The following is a 23,520-nucleotide window of genomic DNA, read 5'->3' as shown; positions in this document are numbered from 1 at the left end:
GCGCCACCAGGGAAGCCCTGAACAGCATTTCTTAAAAAAAAAAAAAAAACTACAACAAATTCAAAAACACTAGAGTGCATTATTTGAGTAACGGTGAGTATTGTTCAGCATATTTTTGTTTCAGCTGTGTGTGTGTGTGTGTGTGAGCACGTGCGTGTACACAGGTATTCCAGGAAATGTGTATTATGTCACAATGTAAAGTGCATTTCTAGCAGTGGCCTAGAGTGGAGAGTTCACTATCTGAAACTACTTGGCTTCACCTAAAACTAAAACTGAAATTTTAATCTTCTGGGGACTTCCATGGTGGTGCAGTGGTTAAGAATCCACTTGCCAATGCAGGGGACACGGGTCCCTGGTCCGGGAAGATCCCACATGCCGCGGAGCAAATTAGCCCATGCTCCACAACTGCTGAGCCTGCGCTCTACATGCCATGAGCCGCAACTACTGATCCCGCGCACCACAACTACTGGAGCCCGCGCGCCTAGAGCCTGTGCTCCGCAACAAGAGAAGCCACCGCAATGAGAAGCCCGCGCACTGCAACCAGAGAAAGCCCACGCCCAGCAACGAAGACCCAATGCTGCCAAAAATAAATAAATTTTAAAAATAATAAATTTATTTAAAAAAATTTTTAATCTTCTGATAGCAACAGTGAGGAAGAGGGACAGTGGCGCCTCCCAACACCTCTACTGGATGTCTTCTAACACCTTTAAGTCAACAGGTCCAAAGCAGAACTTACTATTCTTTTTCTTCTCCAAAAAATCTGCTCCTCTTCCACGTTCCTCATTTCAGAAATGAAGTCAGCATTAACTCAGTTCCTGTCAGAACCCATAAAACTCTCTTGACAACTCTCTCTCCCCCATCGCCATACACAATTAACCAGCCAGTCCTGTGGACCCCACCTCCGGAATAGCTTTACTATCCTTTCACTCCCTCTCTGTTCCCAATTGTTCCCAACCTAGTCCAGGCCACCATCATCTTCTGCTTAGAGAACTGTACGCAAAACCCTCCTAATTGGTCTTCCTACCTCCAGTCTTAACTAAGTCCCATTCGTTCTCCACATGTGGAGTAGAAATGACAATCTGCTGATGTCACTCAGCGCTTAAAACCCTTTCACGGCCTTCCAGTGCTTTCAGAAGAAAAAGCTGAACTCCGCACAATGATTTACAAAGTCCTGCATTGGCCAGCTACATCTCCCCGCTCCTAGCCCAGGCCCACTCTAAACTCTAGCAGTGCTCTCTGCTCCCCAGACCTTCTGAATAAGTCTTCTCTGCCTAGAGCTCTTGAATTCTGTCCCTTTAAATTCTAACTTAGATCACTTCATCCAACAAGTGTTCCCTGCCCTCCCATGCCCTGTCCAAATCTGGGTTGAGGACCCTCCTATGTGAATTAATTGCATCTTCTATTACCCCCAGTATGCTACTTATCACATTTTACTGAAGTTGTCAGAGTGTCCTTTGCTAAATTCCCTGAGGGCCACGATGAGTAATTTACATCCCATCATAAAGCACAATGCCTGGCTTAATACTTGTTGAATGAATGAATTTATGACTTCGAATTTAGGTTTCTAATTCTTGCGTTGGCTCCTCTATTTAAAATTAAGCTAGCTTTTGTCTTTTTTAAAAGAGTCCACTACTTTCTCACGTTTGCGGTCCTTACTCTATCTGCCCTAATGCAACTGACATGGTCAACTGACATCAGGGACATGCCACCTCATTCTATACCTTTCCTATATTAGAAACCTCTTGGGATTGCCTCTTATATCCCCTTGGCCTCACTTCCAACTCATGCTACACTATGAAGTACAGTTCTATCAGGACAGATTGGCAAGGTCTGTCTCTCTTGCTTCCTGCCTTTCAGAGGCAACAGCCTGCAGTGCCCACAGGAGTCTGCTCTGCAAATGTACAGATACAAAGTGAAAGTGCAGCGGCGTTAACACCCAATGAGACAACCACTGGCCAGTGGAGAGGAAGCCAGTGGACAAGTACTTCTTCCTCTGGTCCCTTGGGTGGCCAACTCTGAGACACACACCAGAAGGTCTCTCAAAAGGACTGAAATCCAGTCCTTAAAGTGGCAGCTCACACAATAACACATCCTTCTATTCTTTTCCCCCTCCCCTAGTTCACTCTCCCCAGTCCCCCACTCCGTTCCCCAAGACAATTTCTCAAACAAATCATCTGAATGCAACCCCATGTTTCAGGATCTGCTTCCAGAAAGAAACCAGGCTAAGACAGTCTCTTTAGCATTAGAAGTGCTCAGATTTTTATTCTTGCTTTCTTATTTTGCTAGGGGTTAGTAAAGCAGGTAACTTAATTCTTTCCCTACTGTCAACATTGTCCTTCCTATTTACAGACAAATTTCATTTTATTATTAGTGAACACTCCACAGAAGCATGAACAAGTCAAGTCTCCCCTATGATGTCTATTTCAAATGAATGGCAGCTAGGAAAATACATTTCTTACAAGAACAGGAATTCTACCCAAGTTTCCATGTTTATATTAAAAACATTTTGCCAGCATCACATAAAAGACCACTCATAAACAGACTTTTTCGTACCTTCATGTTACAGCTTGCTTATTTTTCTGCAGAGAGAATGAATATTAACATCCACAAAACAGAATCTAAACAGTTTAAAAATACCTTGCAAGCAGATGCAGAGGCTCCATTCTTACACTGAAGTTGGGTGTGAATGATTTTGGAAACCTTCAGGTTGTTACATTTGTCTTTGGGTCAGTTTCTCCAATAGGTAATAGGCACTGTATTGAATATCAAGTGATGCAGACTCCAAAATACAGAGTATTTACTGATAATTCACAAGGTAGGAAAATGTTCAGTCAACTGCAAATTATTTTAGGGCTGATGACAAGCTTGATGACATCCTGGGATATCATCTTTTGCCCCTTCTTTACTTATTTAATCTTTAAGCATTCCACCAATTGTCAGAGATCACTAAAATTATTGGCTAAGCAGTTTTTAAATTCTCTACTTTTACTGCTGCCTTCCAACACCAGACAAAGTTTAAAAAATTTTTTTTTAATTTGTTTTAATCCAGAATGTATGGAGATGGACAATGCTTATAGAATTTTGATGATTTGGGGTAGTAGAAAGGTTTCACTTTTATTACAATAAAATATCCTTGTAAAGTAGTTACATGTCTTCACCAAATTTTCTAAACTACCGAGATCAGAGTATTCAAAGAACTCTATTACTATCATCAGTGACAGTAATCTGATTTGCATATAAAAGCATTTGAAATCAATGTCTTCCAACTCTGATACGTTAAGTGCACACTCCACCTATAACATATTTAAGGCCTAGAATTGAGATGCCACAAAGCTCTCTAACACATAAAAGCAAGTCTCCTCAACACTGCACAGCCTTGCCAGCTATTACAGGGCACAGACCGAAGCCCGCTTCCTCTATGTTAAGATTCACATTTTTACGTGGTTGACGTTTCTGAAACCCAAATGTATCTTACAACTTAGGGAGTCATAGTCTACTTGGCAACATTTTTTCTTAGTGGTACCTAAAATAAAGAACTTAAAATTGATGATGTCTCATATTCAACAGAATATCACAGTTCATCCAGCACTTAAACAGCAGGTGTGGGCCTTACTTTTATTCTTTAACTGATATTTTGGACAACCCCTTCGTGACATCAGAAATGTCAGTTTTCACTGAAACAAAGAAAGTAGCACAGCAAGATGCCACACGTTAGAACCAGGCAGAACTAGCATTTATAGACATGTTTTGAAGCATCACGATAATTCTGAGCCTGCTATCGTGATGCTGGAATCATTTTTATTATTTATTATAGGATTAATTACATTGAAAACTGGGTGAATGACTGTAAAAGGAATTACTTAAAAAATTGTTTCTATTTCATAAGCAAAAAGAAAGATCAGAGAAATGTTTCTTGAATAGCTAAATGGAAATCTTCAGTCTGCTTTTCAAAACTTTTCAGTGGTATTTCAGTCTGCCTCTGGCTTACTGCTCACACATACATGCCTTATTGCGCAAAGACTGGCTGGTAAAGATCTGTAAAACAGTATTTTAAAAATTTCTCTGTAAGACTGGTTTTTTTAAAACACCCTTTAAAAATGACAACAGTCATTTACAACTGTTGAAGTTTACCTTAATGAGTCTTGGCTTCACATTTCTTAATAGAAAACGCAAATATTAAAACATTATACTGCTTCACTCTTACGCATAAACAATGTAGGAAGGACTTCTTGTCTTGCTCCATAGTGTCCTCATTAAAAGACCATGCAAACTAGGGAAATCTAGCTTCTGATTTTTAAACCAGGAGTCATATTAGCACTACACTATAACATTTGGATTAAAAAAGTATATCTTTGAAAAGTAGGTGAGTGGGAAAATATAGTAATAATATAATAAAGTGGTATTTTTAAGTGGATGGGGGTAAATTGAAAAAATTAGGAGACTGTAACTTTCTACATTTTCCATATCAAAACACATTCTTCAGGGCTTCCCTGGTGGCGCAGTGGTTAAGAATCCGCCTGCCAATGCAGGGGACACAGGTTCAAGCCCTGGTCCGGGAAGATCTCACATGCTGCGGAGCAACTAAGCCCGTGCGCCACAACTACTGACCCCTGTGCTCTAGAGACTGCGAGCCACAACTACTGAGCCCACAGGCCTAGAGCCTGTGCTCTGCACAACACAAGAAAAGCCACCGCAACGAGAACCCCATGCACCGCAACAAAGACCCAACGCAGCAATAAATAAATAAATAAATTTATTTTAAAAAAAATCTTAAAAAACCCACATTCTTCCAATTCACCAAATATAAGAGCCAAGTTTCCAAAGATATTTTCTTGGTTTGATGCCTGGTTTCTTTATGACACGCAGTAGGCTACATGTTAATTCTATCTCCAGCTGGCTATATCCAATAGCACCATCTTTACTGGCAACAAAGAATTTACGTTTATTAAGTATCCAACAATCAACATTATTCATTTCGCAACTTCAAATGGGTAGGTCAACCTCAAATCTAGACTTGAAACAATTTTTACCCCAAGGAGAATTAAAAGAACAACAACTTAATTCTACATCTAAAATAATTCAGAAGGCCACTGTCCACTTAACTGTAAGTTATCACTGCAGCACATTGTTAGGGGCCTTAGGGAGTTTCCGTAAATTTGCTTTCTTATCAGGCACTGTTTCCCAGTGATTAAGATGATATTATAGCTGACGTACATCCTTTCTTGAGGGACGTGCTACCAGGCTTGGAGAAACCAAGCAAGCCAATATAGGCCAGAGCTCTTTCTGAACCTGGTTATTTCACACACAAAGGCACAATCAGAGTGCGACTTGGTTTTTCTGTGGGCATGTATGACAGAAACTGCAGAAGTATAGAAAAAATGCCAGGGAACCATGCCAGCAACAAAGAAGGACGGAATAAAGAAAGAAGAAAAGAGGCAAATGAAACAACATAAAATAACATAGTTTGGAGGCTCAGAGTTTTGCGGGATGGGGACCAAATTAGGAAAAACCATCTTACACTAGTTTAGATTTTCAGCAGCTGCTGGCAAGATTTTAGGTGTCCTAGAAATTCTCTAACCTGGGTTAAGTACATAACGCACTAAACCAAAATTAGGTGCTGTTTTTTTAATAGTAAATTAAAATTCAATACCTTAATAATTTATGACTTAGTTATATTATAGACAAATTAAGAAATTACTTGCAAATATTTCAAAGTATGTACAGAAAAGAGAGAGTGAAATCTAGACTAATCTGTGGTAAAATGTATACTTCTATAAGTAGAAATAGAAATAAAGCTTATTCTAATTATCTCCTCTGAAATACTAAAAGTATCCATAAAATTATAGAGCAATATTTAAATTAAAATTAGTTTACATTTCTGATTAAAAGCCATTATTAGCTATTATTTTTGCAATAAATAATATCTGAGGGGTCAATGATGAAGCATTCAATTATGTTCTGAGGATAAACTGAGGTAACATAGGGGAAAACACAGAATGGCGCTTGGGAAATACCATATGCTTAACGAAGTTTTAATATTTTGTAAAACTGGAACCAAAAGGATTTTACTACCAACAAAAATAGTACTGTCGACTGAAAAAAAACGCACAACGTGCGAGTTGTGAGTGAAGTTTTATCTGGGGCAAAATGAGGACTACAGCCCGGGAGACAGCCTCTCAGAGAGCTCTGAGGAGCTGCTCCGAAGGGGTGGGGGGAAGGTCAGTGTTACACAGGATTTTGGTGAAGGGGGTGCGTGCAGTCAAGCGCACGTCTCAGCAGAAGGCCGCTGCTGGTCACGAGGAGCAGATGTCTCCGTTCATGATCTTAGTGCTTTTCTAGATCTGAGGAGGTACAAGACGTAGGCTCATAAAACCTCCTCCTGAAAATCTCTCTCTGAAGCCCTGTTCTGCCAGTTTTCCCAGAGCACAGAGGGCCTCATTCCTGATCTCCACCCTGAACTCCTTTCAGGATGTGTGGGAGGTCGGCAGCTACAGACGTTTGTGACTTAATCCTTATAGAGGCAGACGGCTAATGCCAATTTTTAGTTGGCAGTACAATATTGTGCAACATTAAGGGTCAAGTCAAATCACAGTTTACCATGGCTATAAAACCAGCTCCAACACGTCCGGTTACCCTCGTGAGCCTCTTGTGGATCTTATGCTTGTAAAATACCTGTATTAGGTTCTATCACAGAAGTAGTGGCATTTGTTTGCTGAATGACTGACCATATTAGTGGTCAAGTAGTTTTTACTTTACTAAAACTAAGAAGCCACACAAAGTATTAAGAACGATAACAAAAGTGTGAAGCATGATTTCTTGTTTTGTTCTTAAAAAATTCACACAGCTATATGCACAGGAAAAAAAGATCAGGAGAGCATCAAAAAATTAACAATGATGTTACTGCTGTACCACGAGAATGTGAATCATTTTCATTTCCTTCTTAGTAGCGGTTTTATGCATTTGAACAAATTTTCTACTAGTGTTTCCAGTAAATAGTTTTAAAAATAATTTAATCCAAAAAAGTACAATGTAGCTGTGATGCAGAATTTTTGAAATCTATACATATCTAACCATCAATTTAAAAAGCAACCTAGCACACGTTTACTTAAAAATCATTTGAGGAACTTTTGAAATCCTTTATTTAGAGTAGGCACAGGTCCTGAATTGAAAAACAAAAGACCTATTTATGAACAAAAGAATCTCTTTAAAATTTTCCGAATTACTTTAGTTTGCCAGCCCCTCCCCCCATGGTACCGTACAGCAGTAAAAACAATAGGTTTTTATTGTGAGGCAGACTTTTTAGCTGAGCAAACAACCATAGAACCCGAATCCCCAAAATATGTGGGGCTGCGGGGCATGGGTTGAGGGCAGGGAAGAATAGGATTTCCAGACGTTCTCAGCAATTCAGGACAGGGGGAAAATGTAATTTTTCCTGCAAGGGCCACTGATGCACCTTGTAACCAAAGTCTCTTTTACCGACACCCATGGTGATCAGCTGTGCCTTTTGCAGAGAAATTTAACTACTGAACAGCTGAAAGGAGAAACAAGATTTAGTGAAAAAAGCACCATGCCGACTAACAATATTGCCCATATTAAGCTCTGTATTTTCTAAGTCAGAGTTTGGGTCAAGTAAGAGTAAAACTGGCCCCAGAGAAGAGAGCAGTTTCTCACAGATTGCCATTTGAAACTCAAATGACCATGTTTCACAGCATGCTCAATGCATTCCAGCATGTAACTGCATTTTAATTTCCTAAAACCACAGGATGTAAGTGTGATTTCAAATAGTTTCTGGACTGTGATATTCAATACTGATAAAACTGTATGGTGTCCTCCTCGAAGTTCCAACGATCCAGCATATGGAAAAGGACCTTCATTTTCTTGGAAGCACTATTATCAAAGAAATTAACTCCTCTGGCTTTTGTAAGTGAATCCTAAACAATGAATATTAAGAGCTAAAGCTACTGTCATAAGAAATGGAACTTAGATTACAGGAAATGAACAGGCTGTATATTCCTCACTCACCAGGGTGTTGTACACCCTGGACAAAACCTGCAGGTATGAGACTAAATTTTCTTTGCCATGAAATGCTCATTAGTGCTTACTTTGGAAAATGAATTCAAAATGTATTAACATGAATGAATCTTTACTTGAATGTCCATTTAGTACATGGAAATCATGCAGTCACCTTTTCAACTTTATAAAACAGGGAGAGCCTGTGACTTTTATTATTATTTTTTCCTGTGACTGTTTTAATCTCCAAGTATACGCAAGAAGAGAAGCAGATCTATTTTAAAGAAAATAGATCAAGAGGGAAAAAGGGAAGGTGAAATTGTGTCATAAGTTTGGGAGTCGGAACCAATTTGAGATCATATTATTATTCAGTTGGAAGGAACTTATAAAGACAAATTTTTACATGTGAACATCAAACAATGTACTAAGATGTTCAACAATTTTCACCACAGGGACTGGCTCTGACCTGACCTTGAGAAAAGATAAAGGGAAAAATTCTTTTGAGAGGATAGAGTGATTAAGTACAGTTGACCTTGAACAACACGGGTGAACTGCATTAAGTCCACTTACACTCGGATTTTTTCAATAGGAAATACTACAGCACTACACGATCCAGGGTTGGTTGAATCTGAGGCTGCAGGTACAAAGGGCCAACTCTAAGTCGACTATACATGGATTTTCAGTGGAGGGCTGGCGCCTAACCCCCAAGTTGTTCAAGGGTCAACCGTATATGCTTTCCTCTAAAATACTATTGCCTTTTGAGCCTGACTCCAAAACTAACTGACAAATTCAATACGTTTGTTTTTAAGCAACAAATCTATTTAATTAATGAGGTAGAGCTTAGAATGAAACTCTGATCAGTAATTTAAGGTACAGGAATGCAAAGCTCTGGCTGCTCTACGAAACCCAAATATCTAGAAAACCTGGAGCTAACCTCGAGGTGCCTGGCACGTGGGCCCCTATGGCCACTCTTCATCAGATTCTAAGGTATCATCATGTGTAAGAAGTGCCCACTCTTGATTTCATAACAGCCTTTCCAGGAGATAACAAAATACAAAGGTACATGAACCAATTTTTTAATGAAAGAAAACCTGATTTGTGGGGAAAAAAATGCACATCTTAGAACAGAAGAAATGACTGCGTTTCTTTCCTCGTCCTCTTTGTCTTCCTATTTGATTTGTCCATTTACTTTCTTCCTTTCCCCTGACCTTTCCATTCCTCTTTCCTTCTTCTTCCTAAAGTGAGCCTAAACCACAGGTGGCTAGTAGGAAAATGTTTGTGTTCTTAAGAATTTATGCATTGGGCATCTCCTTTGGTGGGCTGTGAAGATAGAAAGGTCAAAAAGCATCCACGGAAACACCCAGGAACTTCAGCCTGGGGGAAGACATGCAGTACAACTTCATGCAACTCATCACAGGGCAGGAGAGCATTAGGACTTGCGCCTGACGAGCAAAGCCACAGCGAACACGGTGAGGGTGGGGAGGGCCGTGCAGAGGAGAACTGCTATAAACGGTGAGTGGTACTCAGATGACAGGGAGGGCAACAGATCTGCATGCTTCCTAGGAGAGAGGGATCAGGGCACATAAAGGCAAATGCAGAAGAAACCTGCGGCATACATGGGATGCAGCACCCTAACCTGCCGAACAATCACCAACACCACGATAAGAGGGGGCTATTCTCCATGCGTTTGTTTTATTTTAATCCTCATTATAGCTCAATATGAAAGGTCTTATTATTATCTCTATTTTGAAGGCCAGGAACCTGAGGCCAGAGAGATTATTAAACTGCCGAAGGGGACCCAGTTTACCAGCTGATGATGGAGTCAGGGTCTGAATGCAGGAAGTCTGGCTCCAGGGCTATACTTTTAGTGTCTGTACCTGCTACCAGTGCACAGTATCCAAAGGAGAATAATAAGAGATAAAATATGGCTGGGGCTATTCTGGGCAGGAGATAGAAGAAAGGACAGAAAAGAAGAAGCACCAGGGATGCAAGAAGTCAAGGAAGTATCATCACAAAACCCATCACAGCCGGCTGGCCCTCGCGAAACCATTCCACAACTTTATCTGGTCCAATTGGTCGATACTTCTATCTTCTTTACGTTGGCTAAATGATCCAGTGAACAATTTTTATGCACTGTGATAGTTGTAAAAGTAACGGAGAACAGTGTGAGCCCTCAAAGCATGCGAAAACTAACCCAACGGAAGAAGCTGTGTCAGTAAGTAGCACAAGCACATGAGGCTTCAGCATTTATTTGCAAAACCATGACTGTGAGTGTTGTGTGCCTGAGTGTTGTGTGTGTATGCACACGCAGCGTCTCCTTCTATCCGACAAACACACGCATGTCCGTGCGCAGGTACTCACGCACACTCCACAGTATATAAAAAGCTACCAGACCCTGTTAAGGGTCACAACCACGCAAGCGGATTCTGAAACAAAGCCAATGATTTCCGGCCAAGCTCTGCTCCAAACATACCTGCTTCTGGGTCCTGGTTGAAACGGCAGTACTTGGAGTTCTCAAGTGAAGGCAGGCACTGCTCAATGGGTACCCAAACGTATGTCTCAGGACACAGCAAATCAGACGGTCTATACTGACCCTAAAGAGAAGTGAAGGAAAAAGGCACAGGCATTACTAACGCAGTAACTTCCTAGTTACTAGACTCCAGAATTCCAGGAAAAGTTTTAATCACAAAGTTAAATGAAGTCAACCAGAAACAGCTTTACTGTAAATACTAAACAACCCTATTAGTAACTGCTTTCCCAGCTCAAGAATGCGCATTTGATCAAAAGGTTCTCAAACAAGTGTATCACCATTTGGGATGCCTGTGCTCATTTGGAAGATCTGAGTTTCTACTTTCTTTTGGAAGAAATATTCAACATATGATTCCTGCTGAGCTGATTGCTAAGAATACCCAGTTTCAAATTCAAGTTGTCTCTTAAGTGCCAGTTAATAACACAGTGAAATCTCACATTTGACAGCATTATAATTTACACATGAAATAAACACTTTCCAAAATGGAATTTCACTATCCTTAGTCAGAATTTTTTAAATTTGTAAGCTCAGCTGATAATATTCTTTCCATTCTAATGTACTAAAAAGTACTGTCTGGTCAACATGCTTCCATGAGCAATCTAGACTGATAAATGTAAAGAAAGAAAAAAAATTTTAAATTACAAAAATTTCAGGGAAATATCTGTGATAATAATCCTCTAAAGTTTCTTCAAACACTCTATTTTAGGAAAAATGATTTATGTATTTATAACCCCATCATGTACCCCAAATATAAAACAAAGACTATACAACAGATACTGAAGAAAAAAATCATTCACCTAAGGGTAATTTGGTAGCCAATTAACAGAGGATAGTGCAAATTATGTGAAATCACTTAGTGAAAATTTTTAGACATATCAGTTAATTAAAATTCCACATTTCTCTAAATTTTAAAATTCAAAATTCATCATAGAGGTTAAATCTAAACATTAGTTTTCAATTTTTTTAACCTACAACCCATAGTAAGAAATACATTTTGCATTACAACCTAGTAAACCTATATGCAAATATAAAACTAGAAACAAATCTTTTACTATAGAATGCTTACCCATGTTATGTAATCCTTTCTTTTCTACTCTACTTCATTTTTTTAAAATGATGCTCTTGGACTATTTAACACCAAAATTGCTTTCATAAATAGCAAATGGGTCACAAGCTCAGAGATTGAAAAACACTATCTAGTGCAAACCCCATGACAACGAATACTGCTGCTTAAGGGCTTAGCACTGTTACACGGCTTCATATCAGAAAGGTGCTCTATAACCAGCCTACCATGTGTGAGCAACTGGTAAAGCATCACTTAGGTTTAAAACGAACACCACACCCTCCCAGCATTCAAAACATTCAGAAATCTGTAAGCTAATGGAGAGACTGTACATAAAACACATGAAAACAAATCAATTCCTTTCAAGAGGTTGGCAGAAGAGTTCAAGGAGGATATGGAGTTTTAACGGGAACAGATTCACTGGCTAAGTCTGGGGCAGGCTGAAAAGGAATGAGAACAATCTAGACGAAGACTACAGCATAAACAAAGATGCAGAGTTGGGCCTAGTACAAGATAACTCTGGGGAACGTGAAATAGCAGAGCACTGCAGAAATGAAAAGGTAGGTTGGGGATCAGCTTCAGATATCATGTTTTGGACTTTATTCTAGATGAAACGGGAATGCTTGCTGCCTGAGACAGAAGGCATGAAAGTATGAAGACCAGAACTCAGGTCTCTGACTCTGATCTTCCTGCAGTGTTCACGGCATTGCTGATGCCTTACTGTCCTAGAGCAATAAAGGTCACCTAGAAGGGGCAGGTCTAGGTGGGCCACACACTCATCTAATATTAAAATTCGAAGCACGGGGTTATTTAGAAATGAATTAATAATTTACTTAGGAGGTGTAATAAAGCCAGTTATTCCACTGATATCTACCTTCTCAAAAGCAATGTCATTTTCTCCATTAATTCGGGAAGTATTTTATTGGGAAAAGAGACAGTATGATGCGGTGCTGTCTACATTAACAAATCTGAACACTAGATAGCAGTCTAAAGCAGTGGTTCTGAATCTTTTTTTTTTTTTTTTTTTCCTTTTTGGTTATGGACTATTTTGAGAATCTAATGGGAGTGGCGGAAGCTAAATATACAAGCTAAAGAAATAAAACTTCTAGGGGAAAAAAAAGGAGTAAATTTTCTTGACATTGGAGTATACAAAGATTTCTTAGAACACAAAAAGCATTAACCATAAAAGAAAAAATTGATGAATTGGACTTCATCAAAATTACACTGTCTTCAAAAACTTACTAAGAAAATAAATAGGCAAGCCAAAGATTGGGGAAAATATTAAGAAAACCTGTTGTATTAGACAACATATTTGTATCCAAAACATATGAAGAATTTAACAACTCAATAGTAAGAACAATCCAAATTTTTTAGAAGGCAAAAGACTTAAAAATTTTGCCAAAGATATACGAATACCTAAGAAACCCAACATCAGTTACCAGAAATGCAACCTAAAACTATAATAGGATACCACTGAATACCCACTAGAATGGCTAAAATTTAGAAGACGAATAAACACGTTCTGGCAAGGATCTGGACCATCTAGAACTTGTGTTGGTTTAAAATGGCATAACCATTTGTGATAAATATTCTTGTATACACATCATTTGTGCATATGTCTAGGGTAAACTCCTTGGACTGGAATTGCTGGGTATAAGGGTTTTAAGTTTTATAGCACAAAACTGTTTTCCACTGAAGTTGGGCCGTTTTATATTTCCATCGGCAATGTTATGTATGCAAGTGCTACTTAGCCCACATTCTTATCGACAGTGTACTATCAAAACTTTCCATCTCTGCCAATCTGAGAAATGGCATTTCATTGTGGTTTTAATTTGCACTATGTATCTTTCCATATGTTTAAAGAAATTTGCATTTTTTTTCTATAAAGTTGGCCCATTTTGTTGTTAGATTTATGGTCCTGGTAATTGGAAAATGCTTTATATATTAAGGAAATTAACCCTTAGTTTGTAAAGTATGTTGTACTTTCCTAGTTTGTCTGTCTTTCGACTGTGTGTGCCATGCTCTTTTACCATGTAGAAATCTGGTAAATGGTCAAATTTATCATTTTTTAAAATGGCATCTGGGCTTTGTAATATAACTAAAAAGGTCACTTTCACTCCAAGATTATAAAAACATTTTCATGGTTTTTTTCTAGTACTTTTATGGTTTCACAATTTTGCATTTACATTTATGCTCCATCTGGAATTTATTCTGGTGTAAGGTAGAAGAAAAGGATCCAACCTAATTTCTTTCAGATGTTTACCAAGTGGCTTCAACATCATTTTTTAAACAATTATCATTTTCCCCACTGATTTAAAATTTAAAATGTCTTTTTGATAACTTACTAAATTTCCAAGTATATTTAGATCTCTTTCCGGACTTTCTATTTATTCTGTTACTCTTCTGTCTGTGTAATCATGTACCAGTGCCATATAGGTTTAAATATTAAAGCTTTATATTATATTTTAATATAATATCTGGTAGCGCTAAACCCCCCTTATTGCTCTTCATCTGCAGAATTTTCTGGTTCTTCTTGCTTAATTATTCTATGATTCTGCATTTAATACAAAAAGATTACCAATATGAATAAGGAAACTAATAAAAATGGATGGTGTATCTTGTCTATTGTGATGGCAGCATATAAAAGAAGAGAATCCCAAGAATGTCTAGTAAAAGGGAAACATATCATCTTAAGTTAAAAAAAAAACAAGAAAAAACAAAATAAAACCCAAAACGTATGAACGACATCATTTTCTAATTTAAGATAGAACTAAATGCTGACTGGCTAAGATGCACAGACCAAATTTTGGGGAGGAGGGGGGAAATCAGCCATCAACTATGAGTCTCTTAAGATAAAAACAGATACATTCCATGCAGACATTCTGATTCATTAGCAGCCACCTGAATCCAGGGCCTGGATTTAACAATGATGCTAACAATAAAAAATACTCAGTCAATGAACATTAAATGACTCCTCACTATGCGACAGGCACTAGGTGCTGGGAAAAAAAGATGAACAAATGCACGTCTCTAGACAATTCACAGTCTACTGGGAGTGACTGACCTGGAGAAAGATAAAGCACACATGAGAATATATTAAGTGTGATCATGCACGACTGTCCAAAGTTCCTAAATTTTCACAATGTTCTTTTAAGGCGGTACTTAATATTTTACTGTTAACTCTTTAAATACTCAGGTTATCTCACTGAAAAACCATACATGTACACATTTTAACTTCTGATCATCCAAAATCAAATTTTAGATTAGGTTAAAACATTATTTTTCTCCTCAGTACAGGCTTATTTCAGTGCTTTAAATATTGTCTCAAGCCATCAAAGAATGCAAAGAGTTTTATGAAATAAACCACTTTGAAATGTTACGCTTTCTAAGCTTAGCTGGTAGAGAGTTAAGTGACCGAACTACTTGCAGTTCAATTTAAAGTTGCCATCACACAAATGAAAAATGCAGAGGCTTGAAAGCTGCCCTGCCTTTCCAGCTAAGAAAATGAGAAAGGTCTGTGTTAAGAATGTAATTACTTAAGGATTTGGACATACTTTCCCATGGTCAGAAGGAAAAATATTTAATCAACCTCTAAGTACATTCATTCATGCTGGAACAATGAGGTAAAAGCAGATTAATTCTCTCCTAGGGTGCTGACTTTTTGTAAATAAGAAGAAATCGGAGTTACCACAGATTTCTAAAGTATTCAAAATTTTGAAAATGTGATTGGTCTGACAGGGCTTATCTTACAATTGTTCAGAACTTTCTTTCAATTTGATCTACATGTTAGAAGATGAACTCTAGATTCCCCCCACGCTGTCCCCAAGAAGCCCACTCAAGAAGGATGGCACCAGAGGGAAGTTTTACCAAGCAAGGACACCTATTTCAAGAGGGGAGGCCACAGGAGAGGACAATGTAGTTCAAGACAAGATGCCTGGAAAAGGTACAAGCTGTCTTCTAAAAAGTCTAAATGTAGAGGAGGAAATGCATGTGCTTCATCATTAATTAAACACTTCTGGTGAGGTGTAACTACCCAAGTCAAAGTCCTCAAAGAGAAGTAAGTTCAGCAAACTCTGTGATCTATAACTTCACCACCTGTTGTAACTTCTGGAGCTGTTTACAAACTGGCACTGTTTTAGAAGTGGAAAACAAAGTGCCTCTATATTTTGAGCTGCCATACAAGAGTGAATATTCTACTCAGAGTACAACTGTAGTATTCAATGATTTTATTTTCTTTAAAGAAGACTACTTAGACTACTTGTAAAACACAAATTATACTACACCTCCCCCACGGGGAAAAGAAGAAAACATTAAAATATAGTCATAATATTTCAATCAACTTTACTAGGCTGTCACAGATTAAAATTTGAGGAAATGCAGAAGTTAAATCTAAAACACTAGGGGGAAAAAAACCTAGCTAAATACATGTCCTGATCCATTTCTATTAAAAATAACGGCTTCTTCTGGAAGAGGGGAGCGTACGATTTTGGTTTTTGGTCAATGGAATGAATTGGCATTCTTTTCACTTCCATGCTCTAGACCATAATTTGAAGAGCATCTTATGCTGATCTAATTTTCTACACTTCTAAAGAATCACAAAATAAATTATATGTAGAATAGCTTAGTTTAGCAAAATATAAGAATTTTGGCCTAAAAATTACATTCATTTGATAGCCAGAGGTTAAAAACACCTCACTGTCACATCTTACTGAATAACAGGGAACACAGGTAGCCAAAGAGCATATAAAAGGGTATCTAGAAAAATGTGATTTCACAGTCATTAACAATTTCAGCAGAGATATTTTAAAACAGATTAACACCCTTTACTTCTAATGAAAACACAGCCAACAACACGAGGAGACTTTCCCTCAGTTAAGGTATAACTAGTTAGAAATCTAAATTTTCCAAGGCAAAGGCGGTATTAACTAGTTGAAAGAGGAGCAAAAAAAATGGTTCCAGTGGGCTTCCCTGGTGGCGCAGTGGTTGAGAGTCCGCCTGCCGATGCAGGGGACACGGGTTTGCGCCCGGGTCCAGGAAGATCCCACATGCCGCGGAGCGGCTGGGCCTGTGAGCCATGGCCGCTGAGCCTGCGCGTCCGGAGCCTGTGCTCCGCAATGGGAGAGGCCACAACAGTGAGAGGCCCGCGTACCGCAAAAAAAAAAAAAAAAAAAAATGAAAAGGTTCTATCAAGCCCTGACAATCAATTTTTTTGCAACATTTTTATTGATACGTAATTCACATACCATAAAATCTACCCTTTCAAAGTGTAGTTTTTAGGGTATTTGTAAGGTTGTGTAATCACGACCACTATCTAATTCCATAACATTTTCATCATCCCAAAACGAAACCCTGTTCCCACTGGCAGTGGCAGCGGCAGTGGCTCGCCATTCCCTCTTCCTGAAAGCCCCAGCAACCACTAAATCTACGGACAATCCATTAAAACGGAGTATTCGTCTGCATTCCCATCCTCCCTGTTCGAGGCAGAGCACAGGCCAAACCCAAGTCACAGCCTAGGGAGCCCTAAGCGACGTGGCGCTCGTTACCTTTCCAGCCTGTCTTCTACCATCTTCCTCCTCTACCATTCCGCCTTGGCCACACAGGCTCCACACAGGTTCCTGCTGGTCCTGGAACACTTCAGGCCTGCTCCCACCTCACGGCTTCTCACTGACTGTTCTCTCTTCTGGTCTTACGGATATTCCCGTGGCTAATTCTGTCATCCACTTTAAGGTTTTGCTCAGCTGTCACCTGCTCAATGAAACCCACCTATCTCCTCTACTGTCTTTCTTCCGTAGGACTTCTAACATCCTTGTTAACTTTCTTTACTGTATCTATAGAAAACTCCTAGCTAAAATGACGCGGCAGGGATTTCAGTCTGATTTGTTCCCTGATGTATATCCCCAAACCTGCTCCAAGTAACAGCTGGATGAACAATGAATCCAGTACACGCCGCCCGTCCCTTTCCTCCTCCTTTCTCTAAACACAGTAGATATTACTTTAACACACTCTTGTTTTGCACATTAACAAGGTACACACGAACCAATCAACATTTGCCGAATTTGTATTTATGATGCACCTCCACCATATTTTCACTAAGACTAGTTCTCAACCCTTGGGAAAGGATTAAAAGTATAAGAACATTATCATCACAGAATCTATAAGAGTTACTGAAATTAAAAAGGAGTTCTCATACTCAAGAAGGTTAGAAACTACTAGTTCAAGTCAATTTGGCTTTTTTCCCCCCAAAGCTGAAAATATTTCTTCCCTTCTTTCACCGGCATACACTTTCCTTTAAAGAAAAGTATCGCTTTTCACATTAAGCTTCATTTTAAGAAAAGGAAGAGAAAATGTGACTTGGGAAAAGACCTCTTCAAAAAAAAAAAAAAAAGGCCTCTTTGTTCAAGAGTTCAGCCATATCACTTTGGTTGGTAATGACAATAACAATGAGTTCTTCCTGTGTTTGTTAAGAACACAGCCCTCGGGCTTCCCTGGTGGCGCAGTGGTTGGGAGTCCGCCTGCCAATGCAGGGGACACGGGTTCGTGCCCCGGTCCGGGAGGATCCCACATGCCGCGGAGCGGCTGGGCCCGTGAGCCATGGCCACTGAGCCTGCGCGTCCGGAGCCTGTGCTCCCCAACGGGAGAGGCCACAACAGTGAGAGGCCCGCATACCGCAAAAAAAAAAAAAAAAAAAAAAAAAAAGAACACAGCCCTCATAATGATTTTGCCTATCATCCAAGTTAAATCTTATAATGACGTAAAAAGGTAATGAAGATAGACATTATTTCTATTGCACAGATAAAACATAAGATCATTAAATGGTAGCGGTGAACTCAGAGCTAGGTTCCTGATTTCCATTCTCTTTCTATACCTAGATTAAAAAATATTCACAATTCTTTAAAGTATTTTCAAAATAACTTCAAAAAATCTTAACAATCACAACAGTTCAATATGCACAGGGACTCCGCTCAGCATGGAGGATGATGAGATGAAACGAGCCCAGGGAGGCACTCACCGTCGGCTAGGGGAAGGGAGGCAGTTGTGCTCCAGTGACTTTCGCAGCCAGTGGTAAATGCAGGCTGGTGGGTACAAGATGCTAAGGAAGCACAAGACGCTGCAACAGAAGCCCGGCGTGGGCCACAACTCTGAAAAGGGCACCAAGGACCACAAGCAAGGTGTTGGTAGAACACAAAGGTAAAACAACTAGCTTTCTCTGGAGATTCCTCAGAAGTCCTCTGCAGTGTGTCTAAAATTCTGAGTAGCACCATGTTTGGAAAGAAAAATCAGGCACTTACCAACAGCAAATGTAGGCAGACCCAAGCCCTGCAGAGACCATGTCTCCCCACTGAGTTCCCAAATACATGTCTGTCAGAACTTCGCCAAACGGGAAATGAAATGAGAAACAACTGTTTCAGCTCTACAGACAGTATGTGGTCCTTGTCTATGGTTTGGGAAGCTTCAAAAATAAATGTATTTTTTGCTTTACATTCAAAATGTTAACATTAGTTTAGTCATAAAGAGTAACTCCATCTTCTCTCTGAACAAATGCCAATTTCCATAAATTCAAATTTATTACCAGTAGGTATCTTTCTTTTTACTACAGAATGATGTGTTCAAAGTAACTTTCAAGTCCATGAATGGATCCTACTGTAACCTGGCATTATCTGGAGAAATATTATGAAACACATGGTTTTAAAATTATATTCTGGTTTCTTTTATCTCATCCTATCTAGATTCTTATAGAAGTACTTCTTACAATGGAATGCACAACTGATCAAAAATAAAAGAAAAACTTATTATTTACATTATAATGAAAAATACCCTGTAACAATCCTGAAGAAAGCAATGAAATTACTAAACACCCCTTTTAAAACAAATTCCCCATGTTAACAGGTCCACTTTTTGATTATAGTAAATCCAGAAATACATGACTTTAGTTTCTAAAGGGCTTTATTATCTTTCAAAAAGCTTTTTTTTAAGGGGGACCTTGAAAAGACATATGTGAACCCCAATGCATTCAGGACTACATATGACACAGAAAAATCTCTTTGAATATTACATTTGTCTTTGTATGAGTTTAAAAAACATGCAGATGAGAAGTTATTTCTTTCATTAAAGTTAAAGGATTTGAGACTGTTATTTTTCTTAGAAAAAATCAGAATAGTAAAGAAATGCTTTCATATGACATTCACCCAAGTTAGCATTCTCGGCTTTTAATTGGAAACATCTGGGGATGGGCTTGGCAGATTGCAATAAAATTGAAGTTACCAATTCTCACCCTGCCATTTTGAGGGTATTCTGTTTTTACAGTTTTCAAATTAAAACCAAACGGACTTTCCTTTGAACTCTGGTCCTGAAGCAAAGATCTTTATGAGATTTCACTCTCAAGAATACTTATAAATATTTTGAAAAATAGGAAGGATTTCATGAGTACTTGAGGGTAAACCAGCAGAGTTTGTTTTAAAAGTTCAAGTTAAATTAAAATGTAAGAACACTGGAAAGACAATATTATTTAAATACACACACACACACACAGTGAACACCAACAGCACTGAACAAAAAAAGAAAGAAAGATTAACTAGACATTTAAGTCTTTTATCAGGTAAAGTTGTTATCAGTATCCCATTTTTCCACAATAAACCTATTGATTTTACTAAAACCAATAGCTTAAAGAGAGGTTCTAGCACTACATAAACAAAAATAGTTCAAAATAATCCATTAGAGTGGGCTGTACCTGCAAAGAAAGCGAGTAAGAATAGAGCTTATTAAATCCAGTCTTTTCCCTGAAAGACAACACCAATGGAATCCCATCCACAAAGTACTGCAGCAGACCCCTTGCTCCCTGATTTCGTTATATAAACAGAGATTGACTTTATCAGTCCCCAGGAGAGTGCTTGAGAAGGAACTCGAGCTGCTCTGTTTTCAGAAACTGTGTTTGGATTGTGCCATGCTCAGTTGGTGAGGTGAGCTGAGACCAGTAAAGACAAAGGGCCTAAACATCTGAGTCCATTTGTGTTCCCCAAATTCTGAAAGCCCACAGATGTACTCCATGTGCTGCCAGGCCAAGCTTGGAAAATTTAAAAATACATATTTTTTCCACTGACAAACAGAAAGTGATGGTATTCTGTGTTTCTTTAATTAAAATCCAAGAGTTCACAAAGGCTCCAGGACTTATTTCAAATCTTCCTTAAGACTGGGCTATTTATTTTACTATTAGCAAATAATAGAGAATAAAGATTCTAATTCAGTTTTAATCACAAGCTTTGCTTTTATTTTGGAAACCCTGGGTTAATCTTTTTTTCTTCTAGAAAATACAAAGAAAGCTTGTGAAGAAAAGATTCAGGGAGTCAACTTACAGCACAAATTTAATTTCAAACCGAAGGGTCACAAGTTGAAAAGGATAAAGGGAAAAAAAAAAAAAGATAGAATGCAAGATGAAGACAAAGACAATAATGTAAGGGAAAAATAAAAAAGTAAAACACAAACAAAGCTTCTTTAATATCTGTTAAAGATTAAATATTCACATGAATATTCATGTAGACGTATATGTATGTCATATTAAACTTGGCCTTCACCATATTGGTAAGAAGAATCAACTTGGGTGTTTGCTTTTTTAGGCTATTGCTTGGAAAACAGCACTTAGAATCACTGGTTCTGCCACTATCAAAGGTGAAATCATCCTTACCTGGACAACAGTGAGAAGGGCTGATTTCAAGCTCTCCCTCTTGAAGCTACCCTCCTACTGACACCAGGGAGAAATGACTCTGTAAATTCTCTGTTTTCAAAATGCTTTACTGGCTCGCCAAATCTACAGTAAAGTAGATGACCCTTTTTAAAGCAAAAAAAATTTCACAGACCTTTATAAGATAATGTAATATTAGTTTCACTTGGTGAGAAATTACACAAGATAAAAACCCACTACAAATTCATTAATGCTTCTAAATGAGTTTGGATGTTACTAATCACAACAGAACCTGTATGTTTGCTGAATGATGGCAGCATACTCACAGGTTTATTAGTCTGTATCCACACTGTGCACATGGATTCACAGACTTCTTGTGAAAGCTCCCTGGTTTAGAGACATCAAGTATCTTGAGCATTAAGGCACAAGGCCCGCTGTCAGTCTACTCTCTTACCCCTGCATCCTCACCCTGGGCACTCACATTGAGGCACAGGCCATCCTACCTGGGGTGACTTCCAATTTGGTCTAAATGACTACTGCATATTTGAAACCGAAACTAAATGCTTCCTTAGCAAGCTTTCCTTGGACTCTGCTTGACCTCACCACCAACTGAGCTCTCATTCCTGCAGTTAGCAGGTAATTATGAAATGCCAACCATGCCAGGCTGCATGCTAAGGTCCAGGGCATGCCATGGTGAACGGTAACATGGCCATTTTCAGTTCTCAGGCACCTTTTAGTCTAGAAGGGGAGATGAATTTAAGGAAATAATCATACGGAAACATAATTACAAAGTATGGTAAATACTATGAAAAAAAGCACATCAGATAGTATAACAGGGAAATCTAATCTAGATTGGGAGGGTCAGGGTTGGTGTCTTTTGGGTTTCTAGAGAAATCTATCATAGAACTTAATACAATCTATTGGAGTTGTCTGTTCACAGGCTGTGCTTCTCATACCCCTCCCTCCTACATAATCCCAACTTGGAGTTTCCCAAGAGCTGGGAATACATCATTTCTTTGCATTTCTTGTGACTTGGTGGAATTCTTTCAATGGACTGAGTTCTCAAAAAATACTTACTGAATGTTTATTGAATTAAACAAAATTGTGTCAACTTATATTCCTTAAAAATAGAGAATCAGATCATTTTAAAACTAGAAGGGCCTCAGACCTCCCTAGTCAGTATCCAGTTTCATTTTCATATTTAAAAGATGGGGCAGCAATGGGGGCTAGTTTTAGCAACTTAAGGCCAATTATTAGTAAAGCCAAGATTAGAAGCTCAAACTCTTTATTCTTTTTCTGTTAAAATTCCCAAGCTAAAACCAAACATAAGTATGAATACCTAAAGTGTGTCAGCAATATCCTATGTACCCCTTTATGAAAATGTGCCTAATTAAAATTATTTAGGATTTGGACCTTTTAGAAACGTATTACTGGCTGTTTTTTTTCAACATTCTTTTTTCAATTGATATGCCCTGAGTCAAACAAACGCTAAAAAACAGTTCACAACAAATCCACAGCTTAATAAAGTCAGTAAGCTGTCTCTGATTGATCATGTCTCTAACTGGAGCTCTTATTTTTTGCCAGTAAACATTTTTCAATGCCTAAAACCCTTAATCGTAAAAGTCTGTTTAATTACACCCCTGAGGGAAATAAGAAGTTAGCTATAACCTCATATTTATCCCAGGGGTGTGATCTTTGTTAATCATTCCTTTTCTTCTGCCTGATGGAAAATTCATCACAAATGACTTAAATGCTTCAAGTTAAGGATAACCTTTTCCCCCTCAACTGTGTAGCAGTAGGAGTCCTGGTAGAATTTACATCCTATCCCCTTGAATGTCATCAGTATTGCGTGTGTCTCTGCAAGAAAGGGCTTGGCAGAAGGTTAATGTAACAGCTTTGTGCAGTGCCTTCACTTCAGAAAGCCAAAAAGATACCTAATACATTATTTCCTTCCTTTCTAAATGATCAGTTATGTAATTATGAAGGACACAATCACTTTAAACTTAAACATAGCTATTCAAAGGGTGAGCAACTCAAGTCCACTCACAGAATTTTAGATAAATTATTAAGATGAATTTACTATGTTACAAACACAAAATAATCTTGGATGACAACTTGAAAAACCTTACTTCTTCATTCCTTTTAAGACATCCATCCTAAAATCTCATACTGGTCCAAACTCAATGTTGTTAGAATAGAATTTATAGTTACAAAGATACTTAGGATCACAGTAACATGAAT

The 23,520-nt window shown here is 38.4% G+C and overlaps 1 protein-coding gene across 11 annotated transcripts in view; it reads right to left on the bottom strand.

Annotated features, from left to right (window-relative positions):
- The window catches only part of ATE1 (arginyltransferase 1), a 202,492-nt gene that overhangs the window by 73,803 nt on the left and 105,169 nt on the right, over positions 1-23,520 (bottom strand). For all 11 annotated transcript variants that reach the window (XR_013824195.1, XM_079899350.1, XM_079899345.1 and 8 more), the window contains one exon: positions 10,484-10,604. Coding sequence is in view for 10 of the 11 variants with exons in the window: in XM_079899350.1 (XP_079755476.1) it covers positions 10,484-10,604 (121 nt within the window). In the remaining variant the exon portion in view is untranslated. The remainder of the gene's footprint in view (positions 1-10,483; positions 10,605-23,520) is intronic.

This window comes from Stenella coeruleoalba, assembly GCF_951394435.1.
Source record: "Stenella coeruleoalba genome assembly, chromosome: 16".
Lineage (NCBI taxonomy): Eukaryota > Metazoa > Chordata > Mammalia > Artiodactyla > Delphinidae > Stenella > Stenella coeruleoalba.
The sequence above is the reverse complement of the archived record's forward strand: the minus strand, read 5'-3'. Positions and strand labels throughout refer to the sequence as shown.